The sequence below is a fragment of the Rutilus rutilus genome (assembly GCF_951802725.1).
Source record: "Rutilus rutilus genome assembly, chromosome: 24".
NCBI classification, from domain to species: domain Eukaryota; kingdom Metazoa; phylum Chordata; class Actinopteri; order Cypriniformes; family Leuciscidae; genus Rutilus; species Rutilus rutilus.
The window spans coordinates 5,806,640-5,830,637 of record NC_140228.1 but is presented as its reverse complement, the minus strand read 5'-3'; the positions used below and the strand labels follow the sequence as shown (position 1 = coordinate 5,830,637).

The window sequence follows — 23,998 nt, the reverse complement described above, 5'->3', positions numbered from 1 at the left end:
GCCCCATTTACTTCCATAGTATTTCCCCCCATACTATGGAAGTCAACGAGCCCATCAACTGTTTGGTTACCCATATTCTTCAAAATATCTTCTTTGGTATATGTAAAATATCTTCTTTGGTCTTTATAATTCCTCAGACCTCCTTGTCATTGACCCACAGTTGTAAAGAGATAATAAACTTAACTAAATTGGCCACATAATCATAGTAGATGTTGCGTAAGACGTAGAGGAAATGATTCTGCACGAATATTGACCTTTGTTTGATAGTAACATCAAAATATTTGTTTTTTTATACTCCCTCCCTGCTCCGCGTCCGCATGCATGCTTAAACTGTGAGCTATGTAAAGTGCTGCCTGTCCTTAATCTTTGATTGACAGCCGAGACGTCCAATCACAGCGAAGTTCCCCGCGCGTTACGCGGCATTCTATTCGCTCATTGGCCAGCCCGCGCGTCAAGCTGTTCCACGGAGACGTCATCGTCTCCTGACCAATCACAGCTCACTTCCGAGCCGCTTGTTTCCCGCCCTCTTCGCTGTATCTTTTACATTCTTTCGCACTAAGTATCAAAGGTACTTTGTATCCAGTTACGCTACACACCATTGAGCCATCAGCATCTATACTGGGGTTTTATTACGAGATTATTATTAGATTTTTTTTTATGTTTATGTTCCTCAAAAGCAGAAGGGAGGAAAGGAGCCCGTCACTTTGTTTCCGTCACCAGTAACATCAGTAAACAGCAGGTAGGGATGATGCTTTCTGACACTATAATGTACATCGGATGGATGATGATCTGTAGTGTGTTGGAGACGATGGATGATGGAGATGTGTGGGGTATTTTGTACTGATTGCCGGTTTTTATAGCTGGTATGCTAACAATCCGTTATTGGCCTTGATAATACTTGCAATACAAATCCATCGCTATTTAATGACAGTAGACTCCCAGTTCAGATGCATGCTGTCATTTCGACCTTATAAACCTCCTCACCTGCTGATCAAGCGTCGAATGGTAGTTTATAATGGATTATAATGTGTTTTCTGGCTCTGTGTTTGTTTCGCCCGCTAGGTTTTTTTTATTTTTATTATTAGATTAATATGGGTAGTTACTGATTAACTACTACTTTTATGCAATAAACCTGTTTTATAATTCATAGAGGCGGTGTATTGTGGGAGGAGGACTACATTTCTATTTAAATGATAAGCCCCTGATAAAGTCCGGCACCTGTACGATCTAATATCGTTTTGACTATTTTTTTTTTTTAATTATTTGAATATTATTATGTTTCCTTATTCCAAATGATCATAATTCAGTGTTTTAGTGCAACATAAGTGAAATAATTCACTCGTAATTTTTAATTGGGTTAAAGTTCATCCAATCCATCCCTGTGCAGTGCCCTCTTCTGGTCACAGTTGCAAATGCCTCATTTGCATGTTTCCTGCAGTGTAATTTAGTCCCAGAAAGCAGCGCCCCACGTGATGACGTGGGATTGTGTATTTGCATTATTAAATAGTTTTTTTTTTTTTTTTTTTTTTTTTACTTTCTTTCTTACCAGATATTTTATTTTAGTACATATATATATATATAAAATACTAGCCTGGTTGTTGGGAAAAATAAACAGTGGAGCATATTTTATTAAAAAATATCAGAATTTTTAGGAACACAACTTTGAATGAAAAAGTATGTTTTGTTCAGGTCACATGGTTTAGAACTCATGACATTAAAAAAAAATTCAGATTGTGTAATATGTGTTCTTTTTTACCACCTTTCTGTTACTTTATTATTTATATACTAGTATTATAGTATTTATTAATATTTTAAATTCGTTTCTATTATATTTGCAGGTTTCATTTAGTCATTTTGTTGTAATATTGACTTTTTTAGTAGTTGTTTTCTATTTCTATAATTATAAAATAGAAATATAATAGAATTGATATATTCTATTTATATTTTAGTTAACACTAACAACGCTTATTTGTCATTGGCATAAATGAATTGTTTATATGCATGTGCAAATGTATAAGCATGCAAATTACTTTAATAGTGTAAAGCTTCTTTTACCAAGCCTGTGTAAGTCACTGTACATATGAAGATTTAATGGCGCACACAGTGAATCTTGATGAATACTGTATCAGTGTTTTGCTTGAGCAACAGACTGGTAGTCACGAGGGAACCCATTGCTCTTGGTTGCCATAACAACACTGTTGCCATAGATACATCTCGTCTGGATGTAGATGTGGGAGTTGTTTTATTTATTTATAAGTTTTATTTATATATTAAGTGTCTGGTCTGTCTGAATGAGAAATGAAAAAGAAAAGGAAGTTTCCCTTCGTTGCACAGACCGGAAAGAGCTTGTCATGTATTTCATAAGCTTAAAACGAACCCTTAACTGAAATGTTTCTATCAGCACTGCTCTTGCCTTAATGGATCATAACTCAAAATGGGAAACTTGTTGATTCATAATGGATGGTGATCAAGTATAAGTGAGATAACGGGAGCGCTGCAATCATGCACTCGCATGCATAAAGTAGCTTTGCTGCAGTGAAATTTGAGCTGCTGTTTTAAAAGCCTCTGTCTTTGTCTCACGCTCTCTTTAGAAATGGCAGAAGCCCATCAGGCCGTGGCGTTTCAGTTCACCATCACTCCTGAGGGGATCGACCTGCAGCTGTCCCATCAGGCCCTGAGACAGGTCTATCTGTCAGGCCTCCGCTCCTGGAAGAAACGCGTCACACGGCTGAAGGTAAACGTCAAACGATTTTTGCCGAATCTGAATTGGTATTTGGTTTAAATACAACTTGATTGGATTGGATTGTGGATGTGAGGCTATGAAATTATTAGTTAAAGTGCGGATATTACCTTTCATGTAATGTGTGATGTGAGTTTTTGTGAAGTTTCAAAGATCAAAGTGCAGATAAATGAAGTTATTGTCTCATAAAAGAAAGAGACGTTTCTGACCTGCCTGAAACGAGTCGTCAGTAATTCTAGTCTTAATTCCTGCGTAATCCTAAGTAGGTTTGTAACAAATTTGCATAATGCCAGTCTATGATCTTCATTGGCTGCCCGCGAACAACATCTACTTTGATAGTAGATTTTGATATTTGATTGATTATTAAATCTGTCCGGGTTATTTTTGTGCATGTTTTAACGTTGATAATTCTCACACATTCCCCAGCTGCGTTTCGTAGTGTCTTCTGTTTATTCTGGCCGTCTTTCCTCATTTTTCTTGTGTTTGTTCATTGCTTCTCTCTCGTACAGAACAATGTGATCACTGGCGTGTATCCCGCTAGCCCGTCCTCATGGCTGTTTGTTGTCATTGCGATCCTGGCCACCATGTACACGCGCTCGGACCCTTCCATGGGCCTCATCGCTAAAATCCAGGAACATCTGCCTGTCAGGTAAAAGAGGTCACAATGTTGCCCCAGACTAATTGAATTTGATCCCAGTTCAGAAAACAAATGAATTATCTGCATTGTGAACTCAATATGTATTATGTAACTCACTTTGCAAGCTTTTTAAAAGGATATTGGTTCCCACCCATGAAAACATGAGCATGCCTGCAAGAGGGTGTGTCACACACCTTCACACACCTTGATTGAGTTGGTTTCACACAAAAGCAAAAGAGTTATTTTACAACACGGATGCTATTTTGTGTCCCAATAAATGTATGTTTAATAATGAATAGCTGGTGCCAACTTTATGCAATTAATATAAAAAAAAAATCTAAACACGTTAACAACAATTCTGTCATTTTAATCCATTCTTATGTTTTCTTTACTTTCTTCAAGGACCCCTGTGTTTCCAAGTTTTTTCCCTCTATTAGAATTTCTAAAATATTTGGGAATAGCATTTCAGTGTTATTATTTAATACTTCCTTCCAAAAGTTTGGGGCCTGTAAGACTTAAAAAAAAAAAAAATGAAATGAACAGTTTAATTCAGCAAGGATGCATTGATCAAACGTGACGGTAAAGACATAATAATGTTACAAAATATTTATATTTCAAATACTGTAAATGCTGTTCTTTTGAACGTTCTGCTCCTCAAAGAGTCCTGGAAAAAATGTATCACGGTTTCCACAAAAATATTAAGCAGCACAACATTGCAGTTCAACATTGATAATAATAAGTAATGTTTCTTGAGCAGCGAATCATCATATTAGAATGATTTCTGAAGGATCATGTGACACTGAAGACTGGCGTAATGATGCTGAAAATTCAGCTTTGATCACATTGCCTTTTAAAATGCATGAAAATAGGAAACAATTATTTTAAATTGAAACAGTATTTTACAATATTACTGATTTTACTGAATGTTTGATCAAATAAATGCAGCCTTAGCCTTAGCAGAAGAGACTTCTTTCAAAAACATTACAAAATCTTATAAACTTTTGAGTGGTAGTGTATGCATTTTTAGATTTTAGTAAATATAAGGTGGTGTTATTAAAAAGATTGGAAGTTGTGTCCTCAGGTTATGCATCAAGCCTATCATTTTGAGGTAATTAATTATTTCATGTTTTAAAAAAACACGCTTGTTTGTTCAGTAAGTGGTTGATAATCTTAACGTCAACCATGGCTGTTACCATTAACTAGTAAATAAGTAATAATTGAAAATGTCCTCATCATGCAACATTTAAATACTTTTCTTTTTTAAGGGAAGGTCTTACTGAGATACAATATCTCTTCTACCAGGAAGTCCTGGTCTAGATGTGCAGCAGAAGAAAGAAAATTCACATAAAAATACAAAGAAGAACATGAAAACCACACAGTAAACAAACACAAAAAATAGGTCTGATAGGATATTTACAATCCTTAAAAAATGACTTGCATTCACCTTATCAAAGTGCACCTGCCTCATAGTGTCCCAAAAAACGATAAAAGTTCTGAAGTATTGGATTACAGTAGTGTAATGCTGTCTGTGTTTTGTTTGTAGTGATTCTCTGAGCATTCAGTGTCGGACGGTGGTGTCTGCCGTGTTGTTCAGCACTCTGCTCTGGTTCTCCCTGATCTTCACCATGAGGCTTTGCCTGAAGCAGTTACTGTCCTATCATGGCTGGATGTTTGAACAGCACGGGAAGGTGTCCAACACCACCAAAATCTGGGCGGTGAGTACAGTCATGCTATCAGACACACCTAACCTACAACCACAACCACCCAACCTGCAACTGTAAATAAAGGTGAAGTGTGTCTTGAAGTCCTGTGACTCCAGTATCACCAAACAGAATAGCTAAAATAATGCCATCCGCTATTGGTTGGCAAACAGATAGTCCTGCCCAGGGTGGGAATTATACCGCGGCCATGGCCGCCGTTGCCCTACACTTTGGCCTTCATGCCCCGTGAAAAAAAAATCATCGTACGGCCACAGTGGCCTGTGTGCCCTGGCCCTGTCCAAGTTCCACCCAAGTAGTCTCTGAACTTCAATTAGTTTGTGGATTCGCGCAGGTGCAGTGTCATAATCACATCGATGATCACACGCATCAAAACAGCAGTGCAAGAAGCATGTAACGTCAGCACCAACAGAAGAACGACACTCTGTTGTCGAAACTGGGGCATAGATATATACACTAGATTTCGCCTTGGCTACGGCATTCGTTCATGAACTGCCGTAGCCAAGGCGAAATCTATATGTCTATCTATGCACCAGTCTGCGCACACGTCACACAGCAGGAAGCGCGGGCGCCCTCAGATCACTTGGACGTCGCTGTGTTACAAGAGGTAAAAACGATATAAATACTGTTCGTTTTCTCACACAAACCGCTCGTTTCGTGTCTTAGGCCATCAATGTGTACTTACGATGGGGAATTGTTTAATTTGGATGATGGGGAATTGTTTTAATTTGGACTCTGTGGATGGCTGCTCTTTGAGACCGTGACCATAGACCTGCATTATATGACTGACAGACAAGAACGGTTTGACCTAAAAATATCAAAATCTATTTGCTAGTAGATAAGTGCCCTTTTCAGAAAAGGGCCCTATGCAAGGTTCCAGAGGTAACGGCGTCGGCGCACTGAAGCGTTTTTTTTTTTTTTTTAATATTTCAGTTACTATAAGATTTAATGTTATTACCTTGACAAACTATAACTTACATCATTAAAAAGATATAAGACTCACGTTTCAGTATTTGACCACTATTGTATTCTGAGAAATTTATATTGACAGTTATGTCTTAATTTGTGTCAGGAGTTATGAAATGCAAAAATGAGTCGATACCTATAATATGAATTATGAGCGTCAGACGCTCCCATTCATAAAAAACTCCCGTGCTGTCGTCATGAAAGCGATTCACAAAACAACGTCCCTCACGGCTTTTAGCTCAAAAGTGTGCAGATTTGGAGAAATATTGATATATTCTCAGTTTACATCAGATTTCTATTGACAGGAATAATATTTTATTGAATTTATAGCCAAATGCGTCGATGTAATCATTATGAGCGCTGTATACTGATGTGCTGTGTTTTCAATTCATACCAGCAGCCTGAGGGCGCTCTACTGAACATTATAGTCCATATTTGAAACACATGAAGAAGAGCGTTCGACAATGCAGGAAATTATTAATTTATTGGCATTTGTGTTGTTTCTGAATGCTTTTATTGGCATTTGTGTTGTTTCTGAATGCTTTTATTGGCATTTGTGTTGTTTTTGAATGCTTTTATTGGCATTTGTGTTGTTTCTATTGTTGTGTGAGGGTGTATACCTTCTGGATGTAATGGTGCTCTCTCTCTCATTAAAAAATGTTTTTTTTTTTATTAAAAAAGTCATAATCCATGTCTTATTCCAAATTAGGATGTTATGGTATCAATCTGAATGGGAAAACCATTGAATTGTACGATGGCCTTTGTGCCCTGTCATATGGCCTTGGTGCCCCTAAAAAAAAAGAAAAGGTGGAGGCCAAATGGCCTTGCCCCTAAAATTACATAATTCCCACCCTGGTCCTGCCCCAAATTTGCTGCATTGGAGTCAGTCAGTACAATTTTATTTGTAGAGCACATGAGCACTTCATGTTTAGCAGAATAGAGCTGCGCAATAAAATAGTCAAGCAATAACGCAGTTGAGATATGCTATATAGCCTAGTATATATCACCCTATACATGAGAATAATGTGTGTATGTGGATAAAGTTTGGTGACAATATATTACATTTTACAATTAAATAAATCAGTCAGTTGAGATTTGCTATATAGTGTACAGACCCTTTCCAAAAAATTTGAATATCATGGAAAAGTTTATTTATTTCCATAATTCCATTCAAAACGTTAAACTTCCATAGATTATAGATTCAGGGCCCACAACTTAAACGATTTCAAGTATTTAGTTGTTTATTTGTACATAATTTGGGCTTCCAGCTCATAAAACCCACGAAAACAGGATTTCAAAAAATTTGAATATTACATGAAATCACACAGTAATTACACAGTGATACCATGGTCATTGAACCAGGTTTTGGTTATTTTGGCAGTGTGGGCAGGAGCAAATGCTGCTGGAAAATGAAGGAAGCATGAAGTGCTCTGAAAATGTCCTGGTAGACGGCTGCGTTGACTCTGGATTTAATAAAGCACAGTGGACCAAAGTCCTCTTTTCTGATGAGAGCAAATTTTGCATCTCATTTGGAAAACAGGGTCCCAGAGTCTGGAGGAAGAATGGAGAGGCACACAATCCAAGATGCTTGAAGTCCAGTGTGAAGTTTCCACAGTCTGTGTTGGTCATCGGCTGGTGTTGGTCCACTGTGCTGTCCACTCAACGCAGCCGTCTCTACCAGGACATGTTCAGAGCACTTCATGCTTCCTTCAGCAGACAAGCTTTATGGAGATGCTGACTTCATTTTCCAGCAGGATTTGCACCTGCCCACACTGCCAAAATAACCAAAACCTGGTTCAATGACCATGGTATCACTGTGTAATTACTGTGTGATTTCATGTAATATTCACATTTTTTGAAATCCTGTTTTCGTGGGTTTTATGAGCTGGAAGCCCAAATTATGTACAAATAAACAACTAAATACTTGAAATCGTTTAAGTTGTGGGCCCTGAATCTATAATCTATGGAAGTTTAACGTTTTGAATGGAATTATGGAAATAAATAAACTTTTCCATGATATTCAAATTTTTTGGAAAGGGTCTGTATATCGCTTGATTTGAGTGTAGCAAATCAGTAATATTGAGTAATATTTTATATTTTACATTTTCATTTTAGTTAAATTTGTAGTAATTTTGTTGTGTTTTTGTCATTTTTAATAGTTTTTTTTTATTACTTTTTATTTAAGTTTTAGTTATTTTAGTACATCAAGCTAACCTAAATCATAATGATTTTTTTTTTTGCCTTGGCAACTAGCTGAAATAAAATAAGTGTAAGTATTTTTAAATGCTATTTAACAGTTTCAGTTAACGTTTATTTAATTTCAAGTAACGAAAAAACTACATTTTTGGTTTTATTTTTAGTTAACCGTAATAACCCTGGGATCAACCTACAAATATTTTATTTATACTGTACATAGTTGTCTATGCATATTAAACTGGATAGGAGAAAGTATTTGAAAATCACAAGTAAAAACCCTTTACCTTATGAATGTGCGTGTTTTCAGGCCATGGTCCGGATCTTCTCAGGCAGACAGCCTCTGTTGTACAGCTATCAGGGCTCTCTGCCCAACCTGCCTGTTCCAACAGTCAAGGACACTGTTAATAGGGTGAGATCATCATCGTCGTCATCAGCAGCAGCAGAATGCATCTCTAAATACACTTTATATGGCAAAAATGATGATTTATTAACATTCCTGCGGTCTCTCTTCTGCTCCAGTACCTAGAATCTGCTCGTCCGTTGATGAGCGACTCCGAATACGAGAGGATCACGACTCTGGCCCAGGAGTTCGAGAGCAGTCTGGGGAACCGCCTGCAGTGGTACCTCAAACTGAAAGCCATGTGGGCCTCCAACTATGTGAGAACAACCAGCAAACCATCCACATGAGCTTAACTCAAAAATGTTACAAACCTTAAAAATGCTGTTTGCAACCTGTTTTACTTCCTTGGTCTGAAATATTTCAGAGCGAAACTGAATGTTTAATTAAGAAAATGTTGGACGGAATTGAATTTTAGTTATCAGGATTTGATTGGTTCATAAAAAGTGGGGATTACACACCAAATTGTAGGTGATTTGAGGAAAGTGGTTAGAAAGAAGGATTTGTGAAGTTGTTCAGAGTAGGAACAAGTGCATTTTTGTTACGTTTTAATGAAAGATTATGAAAAAAATCAATTATATTTTATTTAGAACAAATAGTGTGCTGATTAGCAGAGACAAGGAGTTAAATGTAATATTTATTTAATATTGTGTAACCGATTTTTCTTGTCTGCATCTTCAAGGTCAGTGATTGGTGGGAGGAGTACATCTACCTGAGGGGGCGTGGCCCAATCATGGTCAACAGCAACTACTATGGAATGGTACGACTCACTGTGAAAACACTCGTATAAACAAGCAGGAAGTTCTAGTGGATTTTATTTTTTTAAGACGTTCTCTTTCATTCTCAGGACTTCCTGTACGTGACACCGACACCGATTCAAGCGGCGAGAGCAGGAAACACGCTTCATGCACTTCTCTTGTACCGCAGGAAACTCAACAGAGAGGAAATCAAACCTGTGAGTCCACATTGCAGCACTGACAGATGGTGTTAAGAGGAGGGTGAAAGCTCTCATTGCCCCGAGCGAGGACAGAGATTGATCACAGAGCTGTTTTTAGCTGTGCATTGAACTTTGTTAGGCTTTGAATTATATGGATTGGGTAATAGTGTGTGTGTGTGTGTGAATAGGGAAGAGCCACAATCATTGTTTGTGTCTAATGAGTCAGTTTTTTTGCATACTTGCATTAAAGCGTAACTCTCGCCAAAATGTTAACTAGGGTATTTTTGTGAATCTACCCGAGGCAAACTTTCGTTTAAAAGCATGATTAGAATGTAAACGCCACTTTTGACAGTATTGACAGATTGACAAGATTGACAGTATTTTCGTTTTCGGACAAACTGCCTTTTGAATGGGAGTGAATAGCATCAAATGATAGCATCTAAATGAGCATCAAAATTCTATGATAGCATCAAAATCGCTATTTTTAAAACACTAAGAAGGCTCGACACAACATGAAACATTGCTCGAAGTATCGCCAGGGGCTCTACACATGAACTCGAGCATTGAGAGCATTGTGTACACAGAGTTTACTACAAAAGAAAGGTTTTGAACAACTCACTATAGCTGTTGTTGTTTCCGGCCACCGGCATTTTGTCAGTCAAAAATAGTCGATCTCCGAATGCGAATGAACTGACTCCATAGGAGGAAATGTCATGAAGTTGTAATTTCAATGAAAAGCATGATAACTTAGCCACTTAGCTCATGGCAATATCTATTCAAATAATAATAATAATAAACAAGGGGTTTCATTCAATATATCAATATATAAGGAGTCAGTTCATTTGCATTCGGAGATCGACTGTTTTTGACTGACAAAATGCCACAAAAAGACCCTAGGTTGCATTTTGGAGAGAGTTACGCTTTAAAGAGAAAACAGTACGCAAAAGCAAAAACGTTTTCTCGTTATATGTACATGTACCGTATCGTACACTACAAACCTTCCTAATTAGTTCAATTATATCAGCAAAACTTCACTCCAATTTACAGTATAAAGCAGAATAGCATATAACCGCCCACATTTATATATTAAAATAATGTATTAGCAACATTTGGTGAAAGTGCATTTGAACTATGCCAGTATGCAGAGCAAATCATTTACATATTTTCTGATAGTTACAGTAGCAGTTACAGCTTTCTTAAAGAGATAGTCCACTCATTATAATGAGAATTTTCAGTTTTGTGTGGCCTGTCCCTATAATTGTAATTGTCAGTGAGAGAGTGGAAAATGGTTAAGTTACCTTGACCAACTTTATAACTCTGTGTTTTAGGGTCGTGTTCCAGGTTTAAATATTCCTTTGTGTGCCGCTCAGTGTGAGAGGATTTTCAACACCACACGCATTCCAGGAGAAGAGACAGGTAACGCTAAATTATTTAAATGTTTTTGAAAGAAGTCCCTTATGAGGCTGAATTTATTTGATTAATAAATACAGTAAAAACGATAATATTGCGAAATGTTATTACAGTTTAAAATGACTCATTTCTATTTTAAAATATTTTAACATGTAATTTATTTCTGTGATCAAAGCTGAATGTTCAGCATCATTACTCCAGTCTTCAGTGTCACATGATCCTTCACAAATCATTCTAATATGATGATTTGTTGCTCAAAAAACATTTCTGATTATTATCAATGTTTGAAACCGTTGTGCTGCTTCATATTTTTGTGGAAACTGTGATACTTTTTTTCAGAATTCTTTAATGAAGAGAAAGAACAGCATTTGAAACATGAAATTAAAACTTTTGTAACATTATGAATGCATTTATTATTACTTTTGATCAATTTAAAGCATCTTTGCTAAATAAAAGTATTGCTTTTAAAAAAAAGTTTGAACATTTACAGACTACTAGAATTAAAAGCTCTAAATTCTTTAGAGAAATAGAGAGACTGGTTCTGTCTGTTTGTGCATCTCTATTTCTGTTTTTCTTCTGCTTTTCAATAATGTCTTCAAACTGACAGTCTCTTAAGTTCATTTTTTTCCTCCATATTTCCTCATTCTTTCTAGGATGATGGGATTTTTGACATTAGTCAATTTCCTGGAAGGGTCACACAAGTACAAACCAACTTACTGAATAAACTTACACACACACACACACCCACATGCACACCCTGGACTGGCCTGGTTTATGTTGTACACACTGACTGATTGATACACAAACACACTCAGATATGTCCTCTTCTCTAGTCGTCAGCTTCTGATAACTTTTTGGCACCATTTTTCAGATGCTTCAAAAGCTCTTAATACACAAAGCATGAATGTAAGCGGTGAGAATTTGCATTGAATGTTTTTCTGTGTGTGTTTAGATTCTCTGACCCACTGGCAGGACAGCGAGTATGTTGCGGTCTTCCACCGAGGCCGTTATTACCGCCTGTGGCTGTATCATGCTGGCCGTATGCTGTCTCCCAGAGAGATTGAGCACCAGGTTCAGCGTATCCTTGATGACCCATCAGCCCCGGCGCCCGGAGAGGCCAAACTGGCAGCCCTGACGGCAGGGGACAGGTACACACACACACACACACACACACACACACACACAAACAAACACAAACACACACATGCTCTGACGCACGATACAGGGTTCATTGACCACAAAACAAACATGCATGTGCTCTGATTTCTCTTTGTAAATAAATGTAAAATGCTACAGTTTACTGAAAGTTAAGTGAATCTATATCAAACGATTGGTAAAAAAAATATTTTTTCACCTTTTTAATTAAAATTTGAGCAAATAATTAGTAATATTTTAGTATAGATAGTATTGCATTTTTTTTATTAGATTTTATTTTTGTATTTGCTGTTTTCATTTTAATGTAAAAGTTTTTAAATGTAAAAGTTATAGTAAGTTTGTTGTGTTTTTGTCATTTTTATTAGGTTTTTTTTTTATAATGTCTGTATAGTTTTTAATACAATGTATTTCCATTTTAGCTATTTTTGTACATCAATTAAATGAAAATGAGAAATGTTGCTTTGGCAACATGAAATAAAATAAGTTTATATACACTTTTTTTACATTTAATTTTAATTCAAGCAACACTTTTTAAAATGGTTTTGGTTAACTATAATAACCCAGATTTTAGTATTTTTAATGCATTTTTATTATTAAGAATCCTTCCATTTCACTGATATAAAAATTGAACATTGTACAAAAGACGATTATTTAAATGTAAACCATCCCTTGATTCTTTCTTTAAGGCTTTTCTGTGAATGCTTGAATGGTTTGAACTTTCTTTCCCAGAATCCCTTGGGCCCAGGCCAGGAAGGAGTTCTTCAGCTCAGGGGTGAATAAGAGATCTCTGGACTGCATTGAGAAAGCTGCGTTCTTCGTTGCCCTGGACGACGATGAGCAAGGCATGATGGGAGATGATCCTGCTGGCAATTTGGATCGGTACGCCAAGTCTCTGCTGCACGGAAAGTGCTACGACAGGTGAGATGTTCATCCGTCCAAAACTGTCCGTCGGTTACGTTACAAATACGATAAACTTATTGACAACACTAAAATTATTTGAATATATTTGCTCTTATGCTGCTAAACATATATGCATATACATTTATGTCTTTTATTAAGAAAGTGTTTTGCTCTTTTTGTCTAAGATGGTTTGATAAGTCGTTCACGGTGGTGGTGTATAAAAACGGAAAGAACGGCCTCAACGCTGAACACTCCTGGGCGGACGCACCGATAATGGCTCATGTGTGGGAGGTGAGAGAGAGAACGAGTGAAAAAGAGACCGTGTTTAGACAACGAACAAATGAATTAGAGATCAGATTAACTAAATGGTGCTTGCTAAGAATGAGTTGATACAGTAGGAAGATATCTTGTCTTAAAGGTCCCGTTGCATGAAAATGTCACTTTATGAGGTTTTTTAACCTTAATATGAGTTCCCCTAGCCTGCCTATGGTCCCTCAGTGGCTAGACGTTTTGATGGGTGTAAACCAAGCCCTGGGTATTTTTGAGAAAATGAAAGCTCAGACGGGCGAATCTAGAAATCTTCCCTTTATGTCGTCATAAGGGGAAAGGTCACCTCCCCTTTCTCTTCTTTGCCCGCAAAGAGAATTTGGGCCGCCCATGAGAAAATGAGCTGCGCGAGCACGATGTTGTTTTTTCCTCGAGAGACATCATGGCTTGCAAACGAGCGAAGCATGGCAGTTGCTCAGTGTTTGGATGTACAAATGAACACAAAAGTATTTTTTAGTTCCTTCATCCGAGCCTCTGAAGAACCAGTGGGTTATGTGAATTTCTGATGTGTAATTGTTCAAGTTCAGACAGATAATCTTTCTCTCAAAATCGTTCAATACTGTTTATGCATCAGTAAACTGTGATTAAATATATATACAGAAAGCGATCAAAGAACAATCCCTTTCCAATCGCCCAAGCTGTCAATCACACAGCGCGAGTTTATCTGGACACTTGCCAAAACTCGTTATGAAATCAATGACGCTGTTACACTGCACAACGAAGCTCTTACTGTACTTACCTCATGTTTGCATTGGTGAAAGCATTAGTGAGAGTGCAGAAACTGCGTTGCAATGATAAGATCTTCATTCACGCGATCAACAGACTGTCATCAATGCTCATCACTGCAACCTTTTATGTGATGGGAATAGATCTAAATACTTAAAAAACTTCTCACGATTCGTTAATCCCGATAGCTGTAGTAGTAAAAACGTATAATAGCTGTAATAGTAAAAGTTCTCATGAGAGTTCCACATGTAATGCTAGCTATTTCATATGCAAGCATGTCAGCCAATCACAGCAGTGGGCGTTTACACTGAAGTCTCACAGCAGACACTCCCCTTCAAACAGAGCGTTCAAATCAGAGGCTAAAATCAGGCTTAGGAAATATGCCTTTTATTTCTAAATTATTACAACTTTTGATCTAAAAAACATACTAACATTATAAGGGCACCCCAGGAAACATTCTAAAATAATAAAATAATCCATGCAATGGGACCTTTAAACAACAGGTTGTAAATAGTTCTTGCTTGACTAAAAATATTTTTAAATAAAAGTGATGGTAAAATTCTAGTAGATGCTTATTTACATCTATGGCTGCTAAAATTCTATACATTTTTATGTGAGTAAAAAAAAAATTTAAATCAATCATTTTAAATGTTACAAGTGAATTTAGGTTTTACAGTGTTATAATGTACATTATGAAAAATGCATATTTATTTCGAGATTCTTTCTGACTGTCAGTGATGATGTCATTGCATAATATCTGCATATAAAGTTGCTTTTTTCTCTTGCTTTTTTTTTGTGCAAAATTTTAGCTTGAACTGTGGTTTGGTCTTTGCATTTTTGCAACTTGCAAGCATTGTTATTTTTCTTCCAGTAAATGCAAATCTATTTGTTATTAACACTATTTAAGTTTTTTTTTCTTGCATATTTTACATAGTCTTTGCATTATTGCATTTTTTTTTTAAAGGAAATAATTAACTGAAAAATTAAAATTCATTCTCATGTTGTTTCAAACATGAATGTGGACAAATAAAGATAGTTATTCCTTTAAACTTATCAGTGACTAATTTTTGCAAACTTGCAAGCGTTGTTATTTTTCTTCCAGTAAATGCAAATCTATTAGTTATTACTATGTTAGCAGGTTTTGTTATTAGCTATTTTCTAATACCATTGTCTCTTTCTCTCAGTATGTGATGACTACAGATTGTTTCCAGTTGGGTTATAATGAAGAAGGTCACTGTAAAGGAGACGTGTCCTCCTCCCTGCCTCAACCTTCTAGACTAACCTGGGACATACCTGTACAGGTACAAACACATGGTAACACCTTCTCATGTTACAGTCATGCAGTGTCAGTGAATAATTGATCTTTCTGTATGTGTTTTCAGTGTCAGGAGCGTGTGGATCGGTCTCTCGCTGTGGCACAGGCCCTCGCAGACGACATCGACTTTCACGTGTTCCCAATACAAGAGTTTGGCAAGGGTGCCATCAAAAAGTGTAAAATCAGTCCAGATGCCTTCATTCAGATTGCGCTTCAGTTGGCCTATTATAGGGTAAGACACAAAACCCAGCGTAGTGTGCTGAAGTCAGTTCACACAATAGCAGAGGAGCCACAGGTGTCAAGAATCACATTAACTATGAATATGTTCCACTAACACAAGCACAAAGTGGCACAATACTTTTGGTTTTAATTTCTTTCAACACTAGATCTGTTGTTTTATTAATAATAACATAACTTTTTTTGTTGAATGTTTGAAAATGTACTTTCATATTTTATCTAATGCAGTGACATTCAAATATTTTTAAGTGTGACTTACTGTATATAAAATATATTATATATATATTATACACTAATAAAGTGTATATATTTTACACATGTCCATTGTTTATCTTAAAGTGCCCCTATTATGCTCTTTTAAAGGCTCCTACAACAGGCTTACAAGCATCCAAGGTCAAAAAACACTTGAATTTTGTCTTAATATACATTACAGCATCAGCTCTTTTCTCACAGTGTCTGAAACAGTTTGATAAAGGATTCAGTCTCCCTAAACCCCTCCTTTCCGAGAGCCTGCCCTGCTCTGATTGGTCAGATGGCCCAGTCTGTTGTGATTGGTCGATCGGTTACAGCGTGTGTCGGAAATAAAAACGTATATTGCCATATCTGAATTTCAGCTCCGGAGGCTTCCTCAGCGCTTATTTGATGTTTGAGGGTCAAAGATGTGGTTCGCAAGCAGCCAATGAAGATCATAGGCGGGCATTATGCAAATTTGTTACAAATCTACTTAGGTTTTGCGCATGAAGTAACACTGGAAATTACTTTAAGGCAATCTATTATTTCTTTAGAAAACAATAATTTCATTTATCTGCACTTTGATCTTTGCAGACGTTTTACGTTCACAAACAGTCATATCACACACTACATGAAAGATAATATCTGAAAAAGCATAATAGGGGCACTTTAAGTAACTTTACTGAACACTGAAATTGCTTTGTACATGTATGACTATGTAGGAAATGTTATGACCAGGAACAGGTTGCATTGATGCAACTACTCAGGTAGTTATCTTGACATATTACATACATTCATGACATATATTCATTATTTAAGTATACATTATTTTATTGTATAAACTTATTTAGTGTGTATATTTCACACATCTCTGATGTTTTAGCAACTTTACTGTTCACTGAAATTGTTTAAGAATCGTTAAACAATTGATGTAACTGTCAAGGTTTAAATAATGACATTCTTCCTTTCTCGTTCCTTCCCCAAATCCAGCATCGAGGCACGTTCTCTCTGACCTACGAGGCGTCTATGACCCGTTTATTCCGCGAGGGCCGGACTGAGACGGTGCGTTCCTGCACCAGTGAGAGCTGCGTTTTCGTCAAAGCACTAGAGGGTGGAGAGGTAACAAACATGCACGTAAACATATTAATGAACAGCTGGACACATACACGCATGTTATATTTTTGTAGTGACAGAAATATTTTGTTAAATTTAATTGCTTAAAGTGTAACTCTCGCCAAAACGCAACCTAGGGTCTTTTTGTGAATCAACCCGAGGCAAACTTTCGTTTAAAAGCATAATTAAGATGGAAACGCCACTTTTAAGATTGACGGTATTTTCGTTTTCGGTCAAATTGCCTTTTGAATGGGAGGGCTTGGGACACTTCTATGATACAGGGTTCCCGCGGGGTCTTAAAAAGCCTTAAAAGCATTGAATTTATTAATTTGGAAATAATACCTTAAAAAGTCTTTAAAAAGTCTTGAATTTTGATGTCTGGGTCTTAAAAATTGTGCTGTATGTAACTTCTCCGTATTGTATTTTTCCTCAAAAGTTTCATTTGTAAACCACGATCATTTTTTATTAAATAACGTAGTATAAAGAGTGGCGGAACCAATAATTGAGAATGCAACGCAGCCCCGGGTCACAGTGCACAGTACTGTGAACACGTGATACCTTCAACACCACACAAGTTAGCCTACAAAGCGGAGCTCGCTCGCGTGCTACCAGTAGCCCGGGGCTTGATATGAGGTCGCTCGCCAACAGGCAGTTCACATACCGCGTCTTTTTGCGTGCTCAAGTTTATTAAAATGTGGGCATGTGGGCATGCGGCAAGCGCTATTGAAGCAGCGCGCAATTTTTTTCCACCCGCAGCCAGATGGAAAACATCTTCCTTGTTGCTGTGGAGAGTGCGTTGTATGGTTGCTTAGCAACGACAGGAATCAGACCAAATGTTATTAATAATATTAGATAAGCGGATGTGCATTGTAAATGTCAGTAATTAATCTTTTTTGACTCATTCTTTTTATAAAAAAATATTTAAAGGCTGAAATATGTGAGGTTTATCTTTTTATAAAACTATTTTTGTAAAAACTTTATTTGAACTTGTACATATTAGTAGATAACATGTTGCAAGACACTCCTTTAAAATCTGGCCATCATTTTTAATAGTATTTTGATGTTTATGTAAACAAAACTTGCATATTGATAATTTTATTTGTTATTTGCGGGGTTTCGACAAACTCTGTAAATTGATTTCATAATAATCGTGAAAATAAATGTTCATGCCATTTCATCTCTAGTTATGATCAACTAAAATCAGCTATAATTATGTGTTTTTAGAGTATAATATGCAAACTACAATTTTCTAAAATAATCTCTGAGCCTGTTCAATCTCTATTAGGCTATTAATATGCTGCTTCGTAATGTAAATAAATATGAGATGAAATATATTCTATTAGAGGGCAAGTTTGTTTTAGCCTTTTTTCATTTTAGGCCTAAGGTTTTGGGCATTTGGCATGTTGTTGGGTGTGGAAGGTTACTAATGTGATTGCTTTGTCTGTAAATTAAATTAATGCTTTTTCAATTACTGAATTCATTGAAATAAAAATACATTTTTCTGAATTCTTTTAATTTCATTTTTTTTGGTTATGCGCCGTGTAGGTCTTAAATTTCAATCTTTTTGGTCTTAAAATGTCTTAAAAAGGTCTTAAATTTGACTTACTGAAACCTGCAGGAACCCTGTATGATAGCATCAAAACACTAAGGCGGCTCGACACAACATGAAACTTTGCTTGAAGTATCACCAGGGGCTCTACACGTGAACTCGAGCATTGAGAACATTGTTTGTGTACACAGTTTACTAAAAAGAAAGGTTTTGAACAACTCACTGTAGCTGTTGTTTTTTCCGGCCACCGGCATTTTGTCAGTCAAAAATAGTCGATCTCCGAATGCAACGTAACAGGGAGGAGAGTAAAGATGGAAAGCTCCTAAAGCTTAGTTCCATATAAATTCACGGATAATTTGTTGTTTTGTCGTTAGTGAAAATCAATATTGACCTTGTATTTAATCCTCATATAAGAAACAATACTAAAATTCAGAGTCAGTTCATTCACATTCGGAGATCGACTATTTTTGACTGTCAAAATACCAGCGGACACAGAGACAGTGAGTTGTTCAAAATCTTTCTTTTTAGTAGACTCTGTGTACACAATGTTCTCAATGCTCGAGTTCATGTGTAGAGCCCCTGGTGATACTTTGAGCAAAGTTTCATGTTGTGTCGAGCCTTCTTAGTGTTTTAAAAATAGCGATTTTTGATGCTATCATAGAAGTGCCCCAAGCACTCCCATTCAAAAGGCAATTTGACCCGAAAACGAAAATACAGTCAAACTTAAAAGTGGCGTTTCCATCCTAATTATGCTTTTAAACGAAAGTTTGCCTCGGGTAGATTCACAAAAAGACCCTAGGTTGCATTTTGGCGAGAGTTACGCTTTAATGCATGTAAATGTCCTGTGCTTTTTACAATTGAAAACAATTATTTAAGTATTTTTATTTGACAGTTGATTTACTTTCAAACTGTTTTGCAACATTTTGAATAGTTTAAGAGCAATTAGTTAACAAATATTTTAAAACATACCCTTAAAGCTCTCTCTGTGTCTGTAGAGTAAGGAGGTGTGTCGGCGTCTCTTCCGTACGGCGTCTGAGAAACACCAGCATCTCTACAGGATGGCTATGACGGGAGGAGGAATAGACCGACACCTGTTCTGCCTCTACATTGTGTCCAAATACCTGGGAGAGGAGTCACCCTTCCTCAAAGAGGTGCGTGACTCTGGGAATGTTATCTTATTAGCAAGGAAGTTGGAACTAGATTAGTTTAACTGATTTTGATTCCTTGCAAATGCTTTTTCATGTGTGTCCGAACTGGAACATACATGATAAACCTGTCAAGAACATGTACGGGGCTGATTTCAGACAAACAAAAATCAAGCTCATTTTAGGACTTTTTTTTTTGTATCGTGATTCATGACAGATTCTCATTACTATAGTGCAAAAAATACACTTTACAATAAGGTTTCATAACATGAACTAACAATGATAAATACTTCTATATAATTTATTAATCTTAGTTTTCAACATTTACTAATACATTATTTGAAAGAAAATGTATCTGTTTATATTATTTAATGACCTCAGCTAACTAACAATGAACTATCTACAAATATTAATACATACTGTTACAAATGTATTGCTCGTTGTTTGTTAATTTTAGGTAAGGCATTAATTGACTAATATGTTAGGAATAAAATAACAATAATTATGTTAACTAATGGGACCTTACTGTAAAGCATTGCCAAAAATGTTTTCCTAAAAGTGGGTTTAAAAAATGTTTTTTAACACAGTTAAAAATAGTGTGACTTACTTTTGAGGATAATGAGAAAACAAAACCAAAAATTCCACAAATTATATAGTAATGAAAATTCCAGGGAAATGTACTCATGAATGTCACAATGCAAAAAAAAAAAAAAAAATCTTTATTTTATTTAACTGAACTATCTTTTATTTCGATTTTATTTACATGTTTGTGAGATTCACCCATCTAACTACATACATTTTTAAATGCAATATTATATTATAAAAATGTAGTACTTTCATTTTGTAAATGTCTTATTATTTAAAAAATATTTGTATTCTTATTTGATATTTAAAATAGTTTTGGTGTGCGTGTTTTCTTCAGGTGCTTTCAGAAACGTGGCGTCTGTCCACCAGTCAGACTCCACTCCAGCAGGTGGAGCTGTTTGACTTCGTCAACCACCCAGACTACACAACCTGCGGTGGAGGATTTGGCCCGGTCAGAAATATTCATGCATATTCACTTTTAACCATTAACATTCAATTTTTTTTACTCAATTGTCTGTGAATTTTTTCATAAATGTTCGTCTGTGTGCTCTTGACAGGTTGCAGATGATGGTTATGGCGTGTCTTACATTATCATCGGAGAAAACATGATCAACTTCCATATTTCCAGCAAACACTCCTGCCCTCAGACTGTTAGTACATTAATATATGCTTCCTCTACCAATTCCCTGAAATTAAAGAAAAAAAAGAAAAAATAGAGACTAGCAAATGATTTGACAAGCTAGCTATGTTTCCACCAATCTATTTTTATGCAAAATTTGGGATATCGCAATAAAACACTGGATGGAAACGCCAAGATGCACAAATAAAAAAAAATGTGTATAAAAAAAACGTATGCCCTCAATTGAGGTGCATTCATTTATTATCTGATAAGAAGACATGCACAAAAACTAAGATGGAAACATTTACTGAATAAATCCCTCAATCCGCAACAAAAAACGTGGCTTCGCCTCAACAGAGGATGTGATTGGATAACTGGACTAACCCTGAAGTGTCTCTCATGATTGCGTTCCCAAACACCAGCATCCGAACTCAAGATAACATGACAGCATTTATTGCATTTTAGACACCGATTGCAGCAACTTCCATTGTTATTAGAGATATTTTGTGCCAATTTCCCAGGAAGTGATGCTTTTGTTCTCTTGAACACATGGGACGGAAACGGTGCTTTATTCACAAATGTTTTATGTGATATTCCAACTTTTCGCATAAATTAAATTTGCAACTTTGGATGGAAACATAGTTAAAGTCTTGCTAAAGTTGGTAGGACAAAAACTCATTAATATAGCTAACATTTATGGCTTTCTTTATGGTGCTACGCCTGATTATGACAGTGTTTGATGACAATCACATGTAATGCTATTTTGGTTTGGTTTGCAGGATTCTCACAAGTTTGGAGCTTATATCAAGAAGGCCTTGGTGGATCTCCTGGAGTTGTTGTCACCGGAGAAGCCCGACCTGTCCAAAGCTGAGCAGAACCACTCGAAGAACCCTCAGAGCAAAAAAGACCTGTAGAGGTAGAGCAGATTGCCTATGACGGTCAAAAGAAGACATGAGGCCACATGTGTGTGTGAGTGTGTGCGTGTTCGTTTGAATGCACGTTTGTTATAACCTACAAATATGCATTCATACATTCCATGCTTGTTGTAATCGATGCCATGAAGCCATGAATAACATAATAATGTAAAAATGGTGGAAGCTGCTTCTTCAGAAAAACGTATTAGTACAAAATAACATTTATGAATGAGGACTAAAGGCGAAAGGTAGTGTGGTAGCGGAAAACAGTTTCCAACGTTTAGATTTAAAGGAGGTCCTCACTTTTAATTGTAATGAAGAATCAAAAATTATTAGTGGACATTATCGCCAGATGATGGGAATCTAATGGTTAATGATCTGACCAGTTAGTATAATGAGTGTACGTTCATAACACGTAAGGATGACGTATGAACGGTAATGCATCACCTCTGTACCTTCTGATGAAGGCGCTTCACTGCTCTAAATCACATCTAATAGAAACTCTCCATCTGAACAGGTTATGTCAAGGTTTAAGACTCAGAATAACTTGATCTTGGACCAAAATCCACTGACGTTTTACTTGAATCCCCAGAGCAGATGTATATTTACAATTTCAGTGACTAATGACTCAGAATATTACATGTGACTGCAGTTTTAATATGATTGTCCAGATACATTTATACGTTCATCTCACTATTAAGTCTATTAATTTTAACAGTTTTTTTTTTAACTGCGATGCCAGAGGAGAAAACGTTTATGCCACGACAAATTTCTGTTAATATCTCAGGTGTTTCGAATGCACAATTAAACTTAAGAGATTAATCACGGCCAGTTAATTGTAGTTAGTTCCTGTTTACTTCCTACTTCCTTAAAGTGATAGTTCACCCAAAAATTCTGTCAATAATTACAAAAGTATTATAAGAACGAAAGTATTACTGGAATGAAATGAGGGTGAGTAAATGATGACAGAATTGTTATTTTTGGGTGAACTATCCCTTTAACTCTTAAGAGACCTAGATGCTAAGTATATAGTGCAAAATCTGATTTGATTTTAATTTTAAATGATGTACTTGGAATCCATTTATATGGTTAACCATATTCTAATGAACTAATTCAATTGCAAAAATGCTTTCAAAGCTAAATGTGGTCTTGGTTAATATGTATTTAATAATATTAATAAAAACATTCCAATGTAACTTTTATTTTCAAAAAAGTAGAAAACTGAAAAGTGATGAAAAAAAAGAAAGAAAAGAAATGAATTTAATCTGTTATTATAATATGCACTAATAGACAGACTAGAGTTAGAATGTGATGCAGGACATATTACTATAATCTATAACTCATATGATTAGAGTAGACAATTGTTGCGCTAGAACATACAACACCAAAAACTGTTTTTGCAAAGGATATGAAGGTGGTGACTGGTTTCACAGGTAAAGGAATGAGATATGATTATCAACATCAAACATTTACAATCAATATACAGGCTGCGTTAATGCTGCATTTCACTACATGTTGTTGCTGTAAGCCCTTTGCTGCACTTAGCCGGTCTGAGAGCAAGGGCTTGTAAACTTCGTTTTCGGTTTTCTCTTTGCAGTCTGTCGGCAGCTGTACTTTTTATTATCTCTGTTACACCCTCATTCTCGGCAGATATAAAGTTGCCTTTTGAGTGCACGAGATCTCGTTTGCACAACTCCTAGATATTGTCATTTTGCAAATATTGATATAGTTCAAAAAGGTCCGTGATCTTTCTTCTATTCTCTCTAACACTGCTTACACTGTATATCTCACTAGAATTTAAACCTTACTGAAGGATTTTAGAATTGTTGTTGTTATATTATTATTGTCACTATTCTAATAATTAACTTGAAACTGAAAACAGTAGCAATGCAAGTGTTTGTGTAGTGCTGATATTAATGTGGAGCGGCAGTGTTTTGCCTCATCTGTCTTATGAATGTTGAATCATCAGCGATGGATCTCTCCTCTGTCCCGGGCCAGTACTGTATTCTCTCTCTGCTTGACCTTTTCTCTGATTTCCTTTGGGCTCAGACTATCTGTACACCGCAGAGCTTTACACTTTCTCTTTTACTCTGGAAATCTGTCGTTCCTTTACATTTTGTATGTGAATGAAAAGGAAGAGACAACATGTTCACTTTTTTTTATTAAAATTGTTCAAGCACA

General features: G+C 36.2%; 1 protein-coding gene across 2 annotated transcripts; it reads left to right on the top strand.

The window, feature by feature from the left end:
- Positions 1-492: 492 nt before the first annotated feature.
- LOC311284509 (carnitine O-palmitoyltransferase 1, liver isoform) lies at positions 493-23,998 on the top strand. 2 transcript variants are annotated; one of them, XM_084399530.1, is made up of 19 exons: positions 493-739; positions 2,592-2,734; positions 3,250-3,389; positions 4,921-5,092; positions 8,565-8,666; positions 8,777-8,914; positions 9,337-9,414; positions 9,502-9,609; positions 10,920-11,007; positions 11,954-12,149; positions 12,886-13,074; positions 13,242-13,347; positions 15,294-15,410; positions 15,492-15,656; positions 16,883-17,011; positions 19,550-19,705; positions 20,622-20,735; positions 20,842-20,934; positions 21,683-23,998. In XM_084399530.1, exons 2-19 carry the CDS (start codon positions 2,594-2,596, stop codon positions 21,815-21,817), a joined length of 2,367 nt encoding a protein of 788 aa, XP_084255656.1. In that variant the 5' UTR covers positions 493-739; positions 2,592-2,593; the 3' UTR covers positions 21,818-23,998. The 2 variants fall into 2 exon arrangements, with proteins under 2 accessions (XP_084255656.1, XP_084255657.1); XM_084399531.1 differs by lacking the exon at positions 493-739 and adding an exon at positions 2,373-2,477.